Source organism: Anoplophora glabripennis, unplaced genomic scaffold (genome assembly GCF_000390285.2).
Source record: "Anoplophora glabripennis isolate ALB-LARVAE unplaced genomic scaffold, Agla_2.0 scaffold35, whole genome shotgun sequence".
NCBI classification, from domain to species: Eukaryota; Metazoa; Arthropoda; class Insecta; order Coleoptera; family Cerambycidae; genus Anoplophora; species Anoplophora glabripennis.
In genome coordinates this window covers 1,954,802-1,973,624 of record NW_019417117.1, presented here as the reverse complement: position 1 = coordinate 1,973,624, position 18,823 = coordinate 1,954,802, and the positions used below count along the sequence as shown (strand labels likewise).

General features: G+C 31.7%; 2 protein-coding genes across 3 annotated transcripts; one reads left to right on the top strand and one right to left on the bottom strand.

Moving 5' to 3' along the window:
* The first annotated feature begins 387 nt into the window (after nt 1-387).
* LOC108912435 (sulfotransferase family cytosolic 1B member 1-like) lies at nt 388-3,006 on the top strand. The gene is made up of 5 exons (XM_018717661.1): nt 388-605; nt 1,447-1,543; nt 1,605-1,785; nt 2,238-2,358; nt 2,495-3,006. Exons 1-5 carry the CDS (start codon nt 413-415, stop codon nt 2,881-2,883), a joined length of 981 nt encoding a protein of 326 aa, XP_018573177.1. The 5' UTR covers nt 388-412; the 3' UTR covers nt 2,884-3,006.
* A 2,816-nt stretch (nt 3,007-5,822) lies between these two features.
* On the bottom strand, nt 5,823-18,268 carry LOC108912595. 2 transcript variants are annotated; one of them, XM_018717872.1, is made up of 7 exons: nt 17,985-18,268; nt 11,549-11,869; nt 10,785-11,499; nt 6,880-7,069; nt 6,660-6,820; nt 6,279-6,453; nt 5,823-6,063 (listed from the first exon to the last, which is right to left on the bottom strand). In XM_018717872.1, exons 2-7 carry the CDS (start codon nt 11,847-11,849, stop codon nt 5,983-5,985), a joined length of 1,623 nt encoding a protein of 540 aa, XP_018573388.1. In that variant the 5' UTR covers nt 11,850-11,869; nt 17,985-18,268; the 3' UTR covers nt 5,823-5,982. The 2 variants fall into 2 exon arrangements, with proteins under 2 accessions (XP_018573388.1, XP_018573396.1); XM_018717880.2 differs by lacking the exon at nt 17,985-18,268 and adding an exon at nt 13,568-13,626.
* Between the last annotated feature and the right edge of the window lie 555 nt (nt 18,269-18,823).

Here is an 18,823-nt window from a genome sequence, read left to right as displayed (position 1 = left end):
TCTACTTGAGATATAAGCTGACGTTGTCGAGGAGCTGTACCAACTGATTCTTACATAAAAAAAAACAGAATTATAAAATATTTTTCCATTATCAAATTATCAGTTCAGAAAGTTTTTTGTGAATCGCCCTGTATAGGTCAATTATTTGTATTAATAATTACTAACTGAATAAGATTGTTTTTTTTAATATTTTTATCGGTCCCAAAAACTAATTCGAAGGTTACTTATCGCCAAATATACAGGAATCCAACGTTTAACGGAAAAACGTCATCCTAGTTTAGTCCACTCCGAGTCAGCAATATCAAGGTTTGTCAACAAAAAAATAGAATCGAATTTAATATAAACAACTGAAGTGTAACATTGCATTTACTACAAGTTTTACCGCAAAACGGTGTCGGTGGGTGCGTTTACAATGATCAAGAGTAACAGCGAAGATGCCGATCTCGATGAGGTGTTGCGGAAATACTTTACGAGCAAATTTAGATCTGGTTACGTTACGGCTAAGGGTGTTACCATGCCTGAGCGGTTTGCTGAGATGCAGGAAGAAATCTACAATTTGGAAGTGAATGAGAACGACGTATGGGTGTGCAGCTTTCCAAAAACTGGTAAGTGAAGATGATTTTAAGTTTAAAGGTTTAGCTTTGACAATCAAAAGATTAGTAAAATTACTATTAGCAAAAAGAATGAGTTGAAACAATGATTCTTTTTCAAATTTTAGGTGATAATATTTCCACTTTCTATGACTAATGTGGGAATAAAAACTCATTCTTTTCAAGCTAGTTTTCCTCAGTGGTTAGAAATGTTGATACATTTAGTACAATTGTCATAAATTTATTGATAGCTTTACAGAGATTCTGTCCAATCAATAAATTCTTAATGAAGCTCTATTATTCCTTATTCCCAATTTATCTTTCATTACCATCGTCATCTACATCCTCTACATTATTACACCGAGGTTTATTTTCATCATACAATGTTCCACAGTCAATTTAATTTAATTTAAATTCACTCTGCATAGTTGGTGCAAAATCAAATTTCTGGAACTATTGAATGACAAAATAATATCCAGTTGCAGTCAAAACAATTTCGGCAGTTTTGTTTTTGGCCTCAACCAAAGAAGAACCAATTGATTCTTTTCTTCTTCTTGTATTCTTTCTTGTTTATCTACTTTTAATGCAGTTCCTTGTTTTCAGAAGATCCATTACTTTCATTTTCTGTCTGTAATCACCCTTCCTCCCTTTAATCTTTTTGTGATCCTAATTTGATTGTGTAGAAATTGGCATATTCAAACAAAATTCATTCATAATATATTCCATTCGAGGAAGAACTGATTGATACCCATTACTAGAAATTATATATGTTTTTGTAAAAAGTTGAATATTTGTACATCTTAAATATTGCATTTTTTTCAAGTTCCTCGTTTGAAAAATTTTATTCCTTTCTTAGGGACCACATGGACCTTAGAAATGGTTTGGATGATCATGAATAACCTTGACTTCATAAAAGGTCAAGAGAACATAGAAACTCGTTGCCCATTTTTAGAGTAAGTGTCGATTTATTTGACCAAATATATAATTTCCTTATTTGTCTTATAAATCTTTCAGACTATCAGCAATTTTCGACCACAGGCAAAATATTAAGACCATAAAAGATTTTGACGCTCCGGCGTATTTGCAAGATTCCATAAAGTTCTTGAAAGAAGTGGATGGTCCAAAATGTGTAAAGACTCATATTCCTTGGGTCCTGTTACCGAGAGAACTGCAGGAAAATATAAAGAAGCCAAAGGTAAACTGTTTAAAGAATAACCGATATATTCATTATACAGGGTGATTCAAAATTCAGTACAAAGAATTTAGGGACGTATTTTTGAGGTCAAAATAAGACTTTTTTCCCATAAATGTGGGTCCACAAATACTTAGTTTTAGATATTCAAAATTTAAGAAAAAGATAGATATTAATTTAGCACAACAGCACGTTAATATAAAAAATTAAATTTTTAAGTCAAATTCAGCTACTTTTTACTATACGTAGACGTAGGCATTCTGTTTACTGTAACTTAAAAAACACATTGTTTGGTTCCTTTAGAGCAAAAAGTTTTTTTCAAAACCATCAAAGTATGTCACTATTCATTTTTTTCTCAACAAAGTATGTGAAACTTACTAAAAAGTAAATTTTATGTTTATTTTACAGTTTAATAACCATTGTATATAATAACCATTGTATACTTTTTATTCTAGATTATTTATGTGACAAGGAATCCAAAAGACACCTGTGTTTCGTATTACAACCACTGTAGACTTTTAGAGGGCTATACAGGAGACTTCGAGGACTTTTGTAGATTATTTTTGGCAGGCAAAGGTAATACGATCAATCAGTATATTTTTTTTATTAGAGTATTAGGAATTCACAACTGTTTTTCTTAAATATTTTATATATTGAGATTTTTTTTTAATTATAGTTTTTCCAGAAGTATATTAAAATTTTCGTTTTCCAGTCGCCTATGCTCCTTTCTGGGACCACGTATTTCCATTTTGGGAGCGCAGGACCCAACCGAACGTCCTGTTCCTCAAGTACGAAGACATGATAAACGATCTTCCGTCTGTCATAAGGAAAGTTGCGCAGTTCCTTGAAAGGAATCTGACTGACGAACAAATCGACAAGCTAACTAATCACCTTTGTTTTGAAAATATGAAGAATAACAACTCTGTTAATTACCACATTATGGTGAATTTTCTCAGGAAGCATAACATGACCAGCTCCGTTGGTTCGTTCATGAGAAGCGGTAAAATTGGTGGGGCAACATCTCACATGTCTGCGGACGTAATCATGAAGTTCGAAAAGTGGACGAAGGAGAATTTGAAGGACAGCGATTTTTCTTTCTAACTTTTTTACAAAGTAATTAAACCTGTTGTTTTTGGTAATCAGAACAGAATTCAATTTATTTGTTACCCACTTAAATTTAAATGTAATGTACAGTATTTTAGGTGTAATGAAAGATTTATTTAGGTAATTTTTGTTTTTGCTTTTATAGAATTTTTAATATGACACATAATTTATATTTGTCTTTAGTGTGATATATAGAAAATTAAGCTTTATTTAAAAACTCTACCATTGTTCCCTTTAATAATAATCTTTTCATCAACTGAAAATCAACTGACATTTTATTTCAATCCTGGTAATATTTACAAAAAAATATGTATTTCTATTTAAATTCAAAACGTATAAGTCAACATACACATTGAAATCATGTCTCAATAGTTATTTTTTAATCTACCAGTGGCAGATCTTGACTTTCATATCAGGGAGGGAGGAAAAATTTAGGTACAAAGTATTGAGAAAGAAATTAAAAATAATTGGGCAGATTCATTTTCAGTACCTACCAATAAAATATAGGAAAAATGTGTTCAATGTTATTTTTTATAGCGGACGTCCAATTTTTTTTGGATAAGTATATCATTTAATTTTATAAAAATAGATTAAATATTTTGATTAACTTAATGTATTAATATCTGTTACGTATTTAAAGATATTATAGTGACGTAAATAAGAGAGGCAACAAGAATTATATTAATTCACTGCTTAATATTTCAGTAAACAATTTTTATTCGTTGGATTTTTTATTTATTTTTCAGCGATTTAAACTATGAAAGGTTAGTTTAGACAAATATTAGATGTACTTTATTATATTTTAGATGATCTAAAAGTAATCAAATTTCTTCAATACACGATTTTTGACAGCTTTAGATAATCGTATTTTAGTTTGTGTGTTTCTGGGAAAGTTCAGTACAAAACCTCAAAAACAATTTTTTTTTACAGTTTAACTCAGTTTTACGTCTCAGATGACATGATGTTTTTTGTTCGTGACTGACATTTGACAATTGTAAAGTAATTTAGGTTAGATTAGGTTATAGTCTGTTTGGAAATGAAAGAGAGTAATAAAACCCCGAGATAAGAACCGGCCATGGGCGTGGTAATATTTCGTTTCAGGTAATTATCGGGTAACACTAATGCTAACAAAAATGACAGGGATTGGAAAATCGACTATCTACAGACTTTTAAAGGAAACAAAAAATGAACAAGATACTGTAAATCCCCCAAAATCATCTACAGGGAGGTCAAAAGTCGTTATAGATGATTTCTTCAAAAATGTCATTCGCAGAAAAGTACACTCATTTTATTTTAAAAAAGAAATACCAACGCTAAACAAAATTTTAAGTGAACTTTCAGAGGACAACGATTTGCCAAAAATCAGTAGAAGCAAATTATGGGCCGTCTTACGAGAGTTGAATTTTTGCTGGGAAAAGCAGAACAGGAAGTCAGTTCTTATCGATAAAGATGAAATTATTTGTTGGCGAAGATCCTACTTAAGATCAATTAGAAAATTCCGTGACGAAGGGAGGAATATTTATTATCTAGACGAAACTTGGGTCAACGAGGGATATACTGTAACAAAAGTATGGCAAGATAAAAATGTAAAAAGTTTTCGACAAGCATTTTTGGATGGACTTTCAACAGGGTTCAAGGCACCTTCAGGTAAAGGGCGAAGATTAATAGTGACACATATAGGTAGTGCCAGTGGTTTTGTAGATGGCGGTTTACTTTTATTTGAATCTAAAAATACAGGTGACTATCACGAAGACATGAACGCAGATGTTTTCGAAGAGTATTTTACACAGATGTTGGATCTTATTCCTCCGGGGTCTGTAATTGTCATGGATAATGCCAGTTACCATTCACGGCAGACCGAGCGGACGCCTACGACTGCTTGGAGGAAAGCCGATATAATTCAATGGTTATCCGGAAAAAACATTTCTTTTGAAACAAATATGGTGAAAAAGGAACTTTTGACACTTGTCAATCTTAATAAAGATCAGAAAAAATATGTTATCGATGAAATGGCAACAAATCGCCAAATAACGGTACTACGGTTACCACCTTATCACTGTGAACTTAACCCAATCGAATTAGTCTGGGCGCAGGTAAAAGGAGATGTAGCGCGAAATAATACGACGTTTAAATTAAGTGACGTGAAAATTTTGTTAAAAAATTCCTTGGAACGAGTAACTGCAGATAACTGGCAAAGATGTATACATCATGTACAAAAAGAAGAGGAGAAAATGTGGGAACTCGATAATTTAATTGACGTTACTGTGGAACCTATCGTTATCAATCTAGGAGACGAAGATAATTCATCAGAATATTCAGAGGATGAATTTTAATATACCTACTTTTTTATTTTCTTTATTGTACATTTATACAACACTACATTTACTCACCATAATTTGAATTTTCAAAATACATATATTTTTGTGTGGAATAAAAGTCTATTCATTAAATTTAAATAAATATTTTGATAATAATATTGAATAATTTTATTTGAATTACTAAAAACCCTCTTAACCCGGTTATGATGCTTAAAGTAGCCTCATGTTTTGAAATGCTGTTTTTATATTGTTTACTTATAAGAGAAATGGACCGAGAAATTGAAGCGGCATAGACAAAGACGGATTGTCGGGGATTAAATTTTAGCTACCTGCTACAATTTAGTACAACCCGGTCACACAAAGTTTTTTTAAAAGTACACCTCCCCTATACCGAAAATACATAATATAAAAATATTGAATATAAGCACCAGTACTACATTTATTTACGATTTACATACATAATAAACTTTTATTACTCTCTTTCATTTCTAAACAGACTATAGCATACATACTTTTTTCATAATATTTTGTTTTATCTGTCAAAAAGATGCATATTCAGTTCCCTATCGAATAATGTCTCCAAAGTACAAACACAGGGGAGTTGAAATGAAATTCAAATTCTTAATATACCTATATATTACTTTTAAGTCTTATTTTTACACAATAAATAACCTGACACTGTTCGCTCGCTAAATATGTTTGTTGCGCCCAATTAACTTAGATGAGCTTCGCATATCTAGCGAGCAAATGTATTCTACAAATTTTACAAAATCACTTTTTAAAGTTCACTGTGTACATACTCAGTCGTCACTTTTATCTCCTCTACGTGGAAATCGTGGCATTTTTCGGAATATAGGGCCTAGAAAATGAACAGAAAAGTTAGTACAATGATGACGAAACTATTTTTATTTAAGAATTGTAAAGGTTTTATCGCCATCTTTAAACAAACACTTTTTATAGTGTATTCAATGATTCAAGCTGAAATTTCTCTCAGTGTAACTAAATATTAACCTTAAACTACATAATTTATTCAAATTCACTAAAATAACTTAGGCAGTGGCATAACTATTTTACCTTGCAGTTGTTACCATCGGTAATATCTGAGTACAGTGTCCAAAAAGGCGTTCCAGTTTCGCCACTCAAGAACCAACTCGCCAAAAGACTGGCGCCTTTGTAAAGTAGTTTTTTAAGACCCGGCAAGCCTTCCTGTTCATTTGTGTTTTCTTCGTTGACCAAACAGAAAACGTACCTGTAAAATTATCCAGAATTTCAAAAAATAAGTAAAGTTGTACGCAAATTTAAGGAACACGAAATGTTACAAAAAAAATGCGTTCTCATGACGAAATTAATGAATAGAAATTTGTGGTAAGTGTTTCTAAAGATCAAAGATAGCAACCGAATGTGAGAAGCATTCATATTTATTATTCATGTACTTACAATTTCTCAAATTCTTACCTGTCGCAGGACGGCACTGACTTTGTAAACCTATAAGCCCTGTTAACTCTGGCGATCGGCTCTATAATCTCTAAATTAATAGTATCTGCCAGCTTATCCGACAATTGGGCACTGCCTTCACTCCCTGACGAAGCGTTCTTCTGGGTCAAACGAGCCAATTCCTGAAAACAAAAAGAATTAATGAGATTCAAAAGACAGAAAATTTAAATAAACTGTATACCTGGACGTACGCCACAGCAGCTTTAACGTACTCTTTCGAATAGATTTTCAAGTCGAAATATTTCTTAGCTACGTAGTTGACGAGAGCTGTGATAGTCTCGGTGGGCTTGGCAGAGTCGAAAAGCGTAGATTTAGGAAAACCTTGTGCTTTTAGAAAGCTGTTGATGAAGAACTGTGCGTTGGCAAGGTACCTGAAATCATGTAATCTTCAATTAGTCAAAAATCATCATGGATTCATGAAAGTGTTTTTTTTTTATGTACTTTGTTGCTGTATCGAATAGTATATGTCAAGAACACTATCTGTTATTTACCTTTGACTAATACTTTATTATCAGTATTTTTTACGTGCAATTATAGTATATGAACGGACTAACAAGCTTTTTAATGACGATAGTTTTGCAACAGTTATCATTGATTCCAAGGCTATCTAAATTATATGTAATTAAAACGTCATTTTACCAACCATTTTAACTTTTTGTTTTACAAAGCTACCTAATCATGTATTATTTTATTTTCCTATAAACCAGCTCTTATATATCAGGTGATTTTTTAAACCTCAAATTTTCAAATATCTCGAGAAATAAATACCCTACGAAAAAAATGACTATAATTCAAATTTAATCATTCCGCGGAAGAAATACAGCAGTGCTAAAATTATTAGTCCCACTCCCTAGTATGCGGTGCGATGGGTAACTTTAAAATCTTAAACAGGAATCCTTTTTATTGCAGATTCGGATCCTATGGCTAAAAGTAGTATTTATCTGAAACATGTCGCTGGAATCGATGAAATTCAATTTTTTTCTCCGACTTAGGACCTATGCATACGAATCTGCAATACGCAAATATCACAGTTTATGTAATTACTCGAAATTCGTCGGCTCAGACGGATTTGGTTGATCAAATTTGAATTCATTTGGTTAACCTGTTTGGAAGATATAAACAAAAACGAAGCTCTTCTGGATATATGTTCAGTGAACTATTTTCTTATTCTTTAAGTATTCTCTGATTTTGTAATGTTTTAACTCTGTACACTGTGCTGTAATAATTGGTGAAGCACCCCAAATCAGTAACATAATATACTCTAGATCTGGAACAACAGTTTGATCAGATGTTTGTTAGTGACCCGCTACCCTACCATACTTGACTATAATTAGAAATTAGATGCACCTTAATAAGTTGTGATAATTATCCAATAAATCGTAAATATTTATGTGTTCGGCATGTTTTACTAATAGGATTTGATCATATTCTGGTCCCACTGGTTTTAAAAACTTGTAGAAATTACAATTGTCTATTGACAAATTATATGTATAGGTCTGTAACAGCCCTAAATATAAGGGTAAGTTTGTACCCAACCTAAATTGAAAATGGTACTTACAGTAGATATGTAATCAAGTTTGTTCAATTTGAAACATCCGTGAATATTTTCCAGGAGGAACTTTTGACTATGAAAGATACAGGTTATAATAATCCGTTTTTAGAAGTTGTATTTCATTGAAGACAATTCCAACTAATTTATTGAAATTTTTTTGAGATAAATGTTGACAGAATGTTAAAATAAGAATTTTCTTTCTTGGTGTCTAAATCATGAGCTTGCAAACTCACGTTTTTGCGAAATTACTTTGGCATTGATGACAACTCTCAAAACAAACACGGGAAGTCACTTTGAATTAGAAAATTATAGAATTGTGTATTTCGAATACAGGACCTATAGAAATTATTAGTTTCGGAAAAACACAGCACATTTATTTCTCGTGATGTTTCTAATCACAGAATAAATTTACTTTAATATAATTCTTTTGTTCAGTTTACAAAAGCTTCAACGCCACTAGTCGAGTCACTGAAGCATTTTGGCTATCAATTTTTTCGGATGGAATGGATTAACGTGAAATTTGAACTGTAGCTAGGGAATAGCCCAAGAAACAAATGTTATATAGTGCCGATGTGTGCTTTTACCCTAGGGGTGGATGCCACCCCTTCTGGAGGGTGGGAATTTTTTAATTAAAAATAACCTCACGATTCGATAGAGGGACAAATGATAAGCAAAAAATGCTCTATAAGAATTTTTTGTACAGTCAATACTTTTTGAGTTATTTGCGCCTAAACATGTTCGTTTTTAGCCTAAAAAATGCGTTTTTGAGCCATTTTTCGCGAATATCTCAAAAACTATAAATTTTATCAAAAAAATGATCATAAGCAAAAATGAAGGTAATTAAATAGCATAGATATTGCTTTTTTTATTTTTGTAGGTGGTATAGAACCCGAGTTATGACTCCCAGAAGTTGAAGTCAATTTCGAAGGTAGCTATAATGGAAACGTTCAACGTTCTGTAGCGGAAAAATTAGGTTTTTCGAGAAAAACTTATATAACACCTATTAAAGTTCTTGAAAGGACCTTTAATTTGACTGGTGGTAGAAGTCGTTAGCATAAAAACTAATGAAGTTACAATCAAAATAAAATGATTGTCTTGATTTTTGAGGAAAAAAAATCGGTATTAAAATTAATGATTTGACGGAAAAAAATTAAACGTATCCCTTCTGTAACTTACTTTATTTATGTATTAACAGTAGATTCTGGGTATTTGAATTAGAAGCCTAAACAAAAATCATTTACTTTTGAACAAAATTTTTCAATTTTTTAAAAACTCGCCTTTTTTCAAAATATTTCAAAAACCAACAAAGTTATAAAAAAATGATAGAATAAGAAATTGTAGGTTTTTTCTTACTGAACAATTTGCTTTTTTTAAATTTTTGTAAGAAAAAAATTGACTGAGTTATGACCGTAAAAAGCTCAAAACTAAGCTCCAAGACTACCTTTCCTGAGCTCTTTTAGCTTACAAATCTAAAAAACGAAGGGCTCAAAAAAACTGCAAATCACAGAACTTAAAGTGCTTTAAATTCCCTACAAAATGGTTTTTTGATTAAATTTATAACTTTAAAATTACAAAAGTTATGGTAAAAAAATTAATCGCATTTTTTCGATAAAATTTTTGGTGCGGGTAAATTACCATCATCTTTGTGTATTTTGGACCACTTGTTAACTGATTTGAGTAAGTATTTTAATAATATACATACACACACGTATCCGAGTTCACATGTATATGATGTATATTTGATATTAATTTAATTAAAAAATATTAAGAATAAATTCAATAAAATTAAAAAAAAAATAATTAGACTTATATCATCATACATATAATTTTTAGGAAATTGTTCTATAAGGGGTAGGGTTTTTTATGAGGGGTAGGTAGTAAGGGTCATAAGGGTTTTTTGGGTGGCTGAAAAGTTGCAATATATCAAAGATCATTTGAAAATCAATAAAAAGTTTATAATTCAACATATGCATACCATTAAAACATCTCTAGCTTTCAATAATATTTTTTTGTTTATTTTATTATAAGGGGTGGTTTTTAAGGGTTGCAACTTTGTAATGAGTCGTAAGCTTTCTAATGAATAACAAAAGAAATGCAATACATTGTGAATGCACCAAAATATTTTAAACCGTTAAAAACTTTTTTTTTCTACTTTTTTGGCCATGAAAGGTTAGTTTTTAAGGATTTTTAAGGGTTGAAAAGTAATTAAATTTCATAAATTATATTAAAAAACATGAAAGGAACTTTATCCAACAGATTTGAACATGAATTGAATCTTTAAAATACGTAAATCTGCGAATCCCCAAATAGAAAAAAACACACATCTAGACAATATAACTTTTGAAGTGGGGAGTCAGATGAGCTTGTATGCAAATTTTCAGGAAAATCCATGCTATCCGAAAAAATTGGGAGCTTTTACTTTATTTTTGCCTTCAGTGACTGGACTACACTGCTTTAGAAAATTATTAACACTTTATATGTTTCAAAGGCCTACAGACATATACATTATACATAGCTTTGAGGAATACACTTACGACTTCTGTACATTCGGATCATGGGCGTACTGCAGCATATCCACTATCCTATCGGTAACCATGCGAATCCAATGCCTCCTGAACGATCTGTTCTCCATCATCTCGACAAACTTGGGGTAATTAAACCTACCATTCTCGTCGGTGAAAACCTTGAACGCTTTTTCCGCACCCATCGCATTTATGACGTGTTTGCCCATCTCAGAATGGATAAAATTGTCGAAAGCTATGTGGAACTTCTCCAAGAAAGGCGGCAACATCCAGGAATGGTCCGAATGACTCTCCGCGCGTTTCTTTGAAGCAGGGCTGTTAAAAGCGCTGATAGTCTGCATAATCATAGGCAAGTAGTTCAACAATCCTCCCGCAGGATTGTCACCTTGCGTGTTACCAAGGAAATTTCCTGCCAGGGACAGTATATCACCCAGATCTAAGTTCATTTCATCTTTAGGTCTGGTTCTATCCACCTTAGCTTGAGATTTCTTCTGCGCAGGCTTGGAAGACTTTGGGGAGGGCTTCTGATTCACGAACATGTTGATGAGCGAACCTATCATGGCAGGATCGATACCTCCTTGACCTTCACGTCCGCCTTGACCTCCAAGGAGGGAACCCAACCCTTGCAGGATGGCTCCAGCCGCGTTGTCGCTGTCACCGCCTCCTGCTCCTTGAAGAGCTCCCATAAGGCTTCCTAGACTTCCTAGGAGGTTCGCAGTACTATCACCTATAAGGAGAATATAGAAAGAACAAGTAATGAAGGACGACAAAATTACCTTCACCGTCTTCTTCCTTGTCGTTGGACCGTATTAAAGAGCTCAGGCCTAGGAGGAGTTGTCCAGTATTCTCTCTACCCAATCTAGAGAGAGCGTCTCCAATTTTCGCTGCTCCTCCGCTTTGCATGAATTGGTTCACCATCGATCCGATGTTTTGTCCTGTTTGTTCCTTGAGGATTGCTGCAGCAGCTTCTGCAAAAGGATTGACGTCTTCTGTATCGACATCGTTGTCGTTCGTGTCTTGCAGGGAAGGATGGAAGAATGAGAGTGTGACTAGAAGGAGAATGTAATATCTGGCCATTTGGTGAGTGTGTTTTTTATCTGAAACAGAACAGGAGTCCAAAATATTTGTGTCCTAAGGCTGCTAAAAAGCTAGTCTCAAGATTCGTCTCTACGAGAAAGTGGGTTATATGAATGTATTAAAAATTTTATAAAATAAAACTGTACAACTACAGTTTTCTCGATCTAAATATACAACAGGTGTTATGATATTCAGGACTTTAATGTTATTTAATGTTAATTTTTTTAGGAGTGAAGCAATGGGACAGTTTAACCCCCTTAGATCGATAAAAAGTGACAGTTTGATGTATGTAGATGACACAATACTATAACATCAATTATAATGCTGAAAGAATTATGCAACATATGGACGGAAGAGATAGACAGATGGAAATTGAATAAATATAGGAAAAGTATTAATGATGGTGATAAATAGTAGCAAAGGAAATGGCTTTAGAGAGATCAACAGCATATTGATACATGGAAATAGATGGAAAAATAGATTTGTATACATATAACAGAGTAAAGAAGACGAATCTATGTCCGGAAAAAAAGGAAAAGTAAAGACATAAAATTAAAAAGTAAGTGCAATAGTAGGTCTAACAACAATACATGTAAGTCAATCATGGGGAAAATGAAAGACAATAAGCCTAACAACGGTTTACGAGAATGAGAGAGATAATAGAAATAACAAAATGGGAAGGAAAACAGAACATAATAGTTAACAGAAAAACAAATCAACTGGGTTGGCGAGAAAATATGTACAACTAGAAAGAATAGCAGTAACTCAGTTAAAAGCGCAGTAGAAACAAAACAGATTGGGATGAGAAACAGGGGAATACCAAGGAAAGAATGGAAAGAAGAAATAGAGAAGATAGGTAGATGAGGAAGACTCTTACAGGAAATGCGAAATAACAGATATTTTAAAAACTATTCGTCTAAAGCAAAAACTTTTTGCTTAGATACTTTTAGTGTACCGTACCATTGTCTATATCAAATACGTGAAATTAATATGCAGGCGCAGATAAAAATAGTATATGCTCTGTGCAGGGAAGCGAATTTCTATAAGAGATATATTATATCTCGATTGTGAAAAGGAGAAGACATATTTTATTCATTACTAGATTTATGTTCTAATCATGCAAATTGACTTAGAAGTTCATGTTAACCAACCGGAAGATAAGAAAAGTACCGTTTTTCTTATTAGATATGGAATCTGCAATGACTGTAATCATAGGATTATCTCATCGTTATTTATTCTATAATTTAAATATAAATTATACGGAAAATATTATCAGTGTGAGACATTTCGTAAAGCAAAAGTAGTTACGTATAGTTATACCAAAACGAAATAATATAGGTGATGTTTTTGAAATAAACCATAAGTACCTAGTATCTTGAGTGAATATATGTTATCTAATTCTGGCACTAAGCTTAACTAAACATTGCAGAGATATGAATTGGTGTGAATGAATTTTAACATCACAAACTGTAGTATTTATATTTTAATTATAATTATAATTATTTCCAAGATGCTATAAGCTTCAGTAATTGCTTCTAAGATATACTTATCCTACATTTTCTGTTAGCAATGCGTAGATATAATGAACACTTAAAGATTGTTTATAATGTTTCCATGTCTAATTTAAAAAAAACTTACAGAGCAGAAACGGCCTAACATTGTTTATCACATTCATATGTTCTTTGCAGCGTATAATAATAAAATAAAGTAGCACTCACCCGAGCATTCACAGAATAATTAGAAAATATAGTTAAATGTAACAAGTGCAGGTATAAAGTTTATTTGATATAAGTAAAAGATTAGATAACATTGTATCAGTGAAGATGTTTACAAAAATCTCCAAAAATTATAGTGATATAATGGGAATGATTGATCAAAATTGTTTGCTTTCTAAATGCTACTAAGTATATCATTAATTATTGATTATAAGATTAATACAGGTACAAGTAATCCAGTCGAATGTTGTAGAGGTTGAACGTAAAAAAATTATTAGTAGCATTTTCATTGCACTTTACATATGACGAAGAAGGGTTTGTAGAATCACAATATTAAAAAACTAACTCGAAAGAAGTGACACTAAGTGGCAAAATAACGTGTTCTTTTTCACTTTTTTTGCTGCTAATGAAAATCTAGATGACCTATCGGAAAATTAGTTATCTCATGTTGTAGGCAAATTATCTACAATTTAAAGTACCTACAGTCATATTTCACCAATTTGTTAACTGTAAAATAAAGGTCGAACGCCGAAAATTCAGTTTTCAAAAATTATTATTTTATTTATGGAAAAGACGATCAACGTTAACTTTTATTACTGCTAGTGCGTTTATTCCATGAATGTAAAATTTTTTTTAAAATAAAAGTATAACCCTTTCCTTAATTGTCTCTAAAATCTCGATCTGATAGTTAATTAACAATTAGATAGATAGATATTTATTAGTCCACTAGATCACAATATCGGATATAGCACACTCCAAAACATACAGAGTAGTAAAGACTAATAGAAACATAATACAATTGAAACATATACAAGAGTATTAAAATATCATAAAAAACGAATATTTCAATAATTGTTAACAATAAAAGAAAAGAACCAATAAACTATTTAAAATCATATGCCAAGTAACTGCTCACAGAATAGAAAGCATTTTGATGCAATATATTTTTTATTAAAAATATAAATCTAGTAAAATTTTGGCATTTTATAGATGCTGATAATTTATTATATAATAACGCACCCATATAATATGGATTTGACTTATAAAGTTCTCTTCTATGCAAGTCATATTGAAAATTTGTTCCATATCTTGTAGGATAATCATGAAATTTATTTTGAAGATTAAATTTGGCAATGTTTTCTTTGACAAATTTTAAAGTTTCAAGCTCGTATAAACAAGGCCTTAATACTTTTTTGTTACAAAAGTAGATCTGCACGATTCAGAATACCTTAATCCGAACATATTTCTTAAGGCACGTTTTTGTAGTATAAATATTCAGTTGGAAGCTGTTGAGTTGCCCCAAAACATTATTGCATAGCGAATTATTGATTCGAAATTTGAGTGATAAAATACCCTAGTAGCATCTTGATCAGCCATGTAGTATAACTTCCTTAGAGCAAAGCATAATGCATGCCTATATGTAAACCTAAAAGCTTAAAACAAGTCACCTGTTCGATAGATTTCCTGTTCAATGATACCAAAGGACTACTAGTATAATTAGAAGGTAAGGGGTGGAATTGTAATATATAAGTTTTTTCTTGATTCATCACAAGACGATTCCTTTGAAAATATGCTTGTATATTTCTAAGATTTACATTTGTCAATGTTGTCATATATGTTTGTTGTCTATGGCAAGCTAACATTGTTATGTCATCCGCAAATGCAGTATAAGAGGTTGATATACAGCTTTCCAAGTCATTGCAATATAATAAAAATAGTAGAGGTCTTAGTACACTCCCTTGTGGAACACCGATTGTTACAGGTAGCTGTTTTGAGTTTACACCAATTAATGCTATAAAAAAGACATCTTGGGAATAAAGAGGCGTAGGTGATTTCTTTTTTTTAATTACCGTAAAAAATAAGCTCTATTTAACGCGAAAAGAGCGAGTTCCCGAGCGGCTTTTGCCTGACCCTGAGACAATTATGATTTATAACGCTGTTTTACACATCCTACTTTGTTAGTTATAAAGAGCAACTTAATTCCAACTTTTTGGAACGATACGTTTCTTTGGATCAAGTAGAACCTATGTCTACGATATTAACTTCTAAAATTAATGTTTAGTAGGTAATTAAATAATTAGTTGCATAAAATCGAACGAAATTAATTAACGAATACCTGGAGCAACAATTTCAAGGTCAATCGAATCGGCCATTGCCACACATGTTGGTCTTTGGATTGACTGTCTTTTCTGTAAATTTCTTCAATATCTATCACTTTTTGCAATAATAATGCGGAATTTTCAAAAACCGATTTTTCCGCGCTCGACCTTTATTACACAGTTAAAAAATTGGTGAAATATGACTTTAGATCTTAAATTGTAAACAATTTAATTGACTACAACGTCAAATAACTAATTTTTCGATAAATCGTCTAGATTTTCATGGACAACAAAAAAAAATTAAAAAATTTTGCCACTTATTTACAATTTGCCAACTTAGCGTCACTTCTTTCGATTTAGTTTTTTTGATATTATCATCCTACCTACTTCATCGTCATAGAGGCAATAAAATGTCTACTTCTTAATATTTTTTTTAAGTTTTCAGGGTTTGTGATCTAATTCGACTAGACCAGCGGTCTTCAAACTTTTATGACTTGCGGAACTCGGCTAAGATTTCGATTTTATTGAGGACCCCACACCTAGAAAAATTTTGGAACACATTTTTTACTGATTATATAAAAATATTTATAAATACTAGTTTTAAGTAGAGGTATAAATTTTTTTGAATTTTGTAGTATTGGTATTGTTAATTTCAAAATTTTGAATTCTTGACTGAATCGCAGAATCCCCAGAAAAATTGTGGGGAACCCCAGGGTTCCGCGAAACACAGTTTGAATACCGCTGAATTAGACTAAAGATTCGTATTTAATGAATTGCTTTTTAAAAAACTATAATTTTGCTTAATTTTTATGGAACTATGAATAAAAATTAAAAAATGAAAATATTTGCACATTTTTTAAAAAGTATTAATATTCTTATACTTAACAATTAATGACTCTAGTAAATAGTTTAAGAAATGGCGAATTTGCTATATATGTGGCACCTTTTTATACGTTACAATAAATTGGTAAATAAATAGTCTTATTAGTCAAATTTAAGTTTACAATAACAATCTCTCATAATAATAGCAAACCACCACGACAACAACGACAAATACGTACCTACATATATCTATTTTTACTATATCTATAAATATTAGGTCACTAAATATCGCCAAAATAATAATAGGTACATTAAAAACAGTTTTATTACCTCTAATATCTCAATCAATTTGTAAATCTAAAACAGATTATTATTAAAATCTACATTTCGCAGTTCTTGTCAAAACAGGAAACAGATTTTGACATTTTTTGTATAGTTTTTAGCGTTACATAGTTAGTCTATTTGAATTTAAATGCAAAATTATACTGCGAAACACACTACCTATACATACAATAATTTAAATAAGAAACAGTAGGTACCCTATGTATTTATTCACACCTCGTAAGATCGATGGTTTTTATTTACCGTTAAAATTAAGTCTTCTTGAATTAGTATCACTATTAAAATAAGTTTTATGTGTGCTTTTTTAATTTAGTCTTCGCCGCATAGCTTCGCTTAATATGGAACTGTACTATAATGATGTTGAACTAAAACTGTTTTTGTGGAACCGTTATTTGGCAAATTGTAGCTCCTCAACGCTAACAGCTAAACAAATAACTGCAGTTTTTTAGTACTATTATTTCCCCATCTGTTGGAAGCATATTTTAAAAGTAAAGAACTAAGTGTACCTAACACGATTATTTATTTATACAATTTTTATCTTAAAGCTAATTTTGGGTCAAATAATAATTTAACTAATATCTAAGCACCTATTAATTTTTTCTCCTTTTCCACGTTTCGACACGTAGTTAAGAGTTTTTTAAATTTACATACCTGTTACAGTTAGAACGAATTCTATCCGAAAAAAACTGAAACAGGGACGACTGTGGTAACCAATAACCTTGCGAAGAAAACATAATAATAAGGACTTTCACAGTTACTATATAATTAAATTTTTCAATGTCAGTGGTAAAATAAAAGTAAAAAAGAATTTTATTGGCGCCAATAAATATAAAGGTAAGAAAAAAATTTGACTGCCTGTTTAAAAAATTAATGTAATTACTTAATTATTACATAAATTTTTACCTAATAAAAGTTAAGCTCAGGTTCATTATTCAAACAATTAGATTCTTGGTGACATTTAGGTAGAGTTTTTATACTTTTTACTCAAATTTTGCAAAATTAAATTATATACCTTGATTATTTATGTGGCACATTGATTTCAGTAACACCCTGTACATTAATTTTACTATAAATACCTGGTTTCTTCAAAATATAACCACTCACTTCCTCACAAACGAAAATATGAATGACCATTTCAATTTTAAACATCTACTTACCGAAAAATGCTGTTTTACTCTACCGCATTCCCCCAGGTCGAACTAAATAGCGCAAATTTACCCTCAGACGACACTTGTAACTAATTCTTCAACGTCTCTCATCCACATAATCACCCACCAACACCACCTCGATCAACTACCACGAATACCATGTACCATGCAGCACCTAAAGAGTCCTAATGACGTCAGGCAAAGGCGAGTAACTTCTGGTAACGGTACCTGAGAACGGTGCTAGCCGGAATGGTACTAAAAGGCAGGTATACGAAACGACGGCGACGACGTACTGGTTGAGGTTGTTAAATGTCGTTTGGTCAGGTAATTAGGCAGGATAAAGCGGTGAACGTTTTGCATTCGTGGAAAATGTAGGACAAAGTGGAATTCTAGGATTCTAGATCCTATGGAATAATAATACGCCGTCCCCTTACCCGCACAAGTCTCAGACTTCTGAACTAAATAAGTTTTCAAAAAAATACAATTTTTTTAGAGTGGCATAGAAATTTTGAATATTCACAAGTAAAATTAAATTTCTACACTTCTGAGAAATTATATATATTACACGAGTATACGTTTAATTTGTGATTAGTAAAATGTTTTTGTATTATTTGCTGCTATTATGTAGCTAATTGTGGTTGGCAAAGATTATTGCAACATATTATCGTCACAACTAAAGCATTACTGTACACAGTGGCACAGGTAGCTACCGCAAGTAAACATGCTGCTGTGATAAGTGAACTCGCTCTTCTATCAAACCAATTTGCGTCAAGCAAGAACAAAAACGAAGATGATGTACATCGTAAGCATAATTTTAATTCAGCGCCATAAATCACTGTTTGCTGATG

What these genes read in the sequence shown, in the direction of transcription:
- LOC108912435 (XM_018717661.1), top strand. Translation starts at nt 413, where the DNA reads ATGATCAAGAGTAACAGCGAAGATGCCGATCTCGATGAGGTGTTGCGG. An exon ending in GTGCAGCTTTCCAAAAACTG is followed by an intron (nt 606 to 1,446) that starts GTAAGTGAAGAT and finishes TTCCTTTCTTAG; the next exon opens with GGACCACATGGACCTTAGAA. An exon ending in ATTATTTTTGGCAGGCAAAG is followed by an intron (nt 2,359 to 2,494) that starts GTAATACGATCA and finishes TTCGTTTTCCAG; the next exon opens with TCGCCTATGCTCCTTTCTGG.
- LOC108912595 (XM_018717872.1), bottom strand. Translation starts at nt 11,849, where the DNA reads ATGGCCAGATATTACATTCTCCTTCTAGTCACACTCTCATTCTTCCAT. An exon ending in CAAGGAAGAAGACGGTGAAG is followed by an intron (nt 11,500 to 11,548) that starts GTAATTTTGTCG and finishes TTCTCCTTATAG; the next exon opens with GTGATAGTACTGCGAACCTC. An exon ending in GATCCGAATGTACAGAAGTC is followed by an intron (nt 7,070 to 10,784) that starts GTAAGTGTATTC and finishes ACATGATTTCAG; the next exon opens with GTACCTTGCCAACGCACAGT.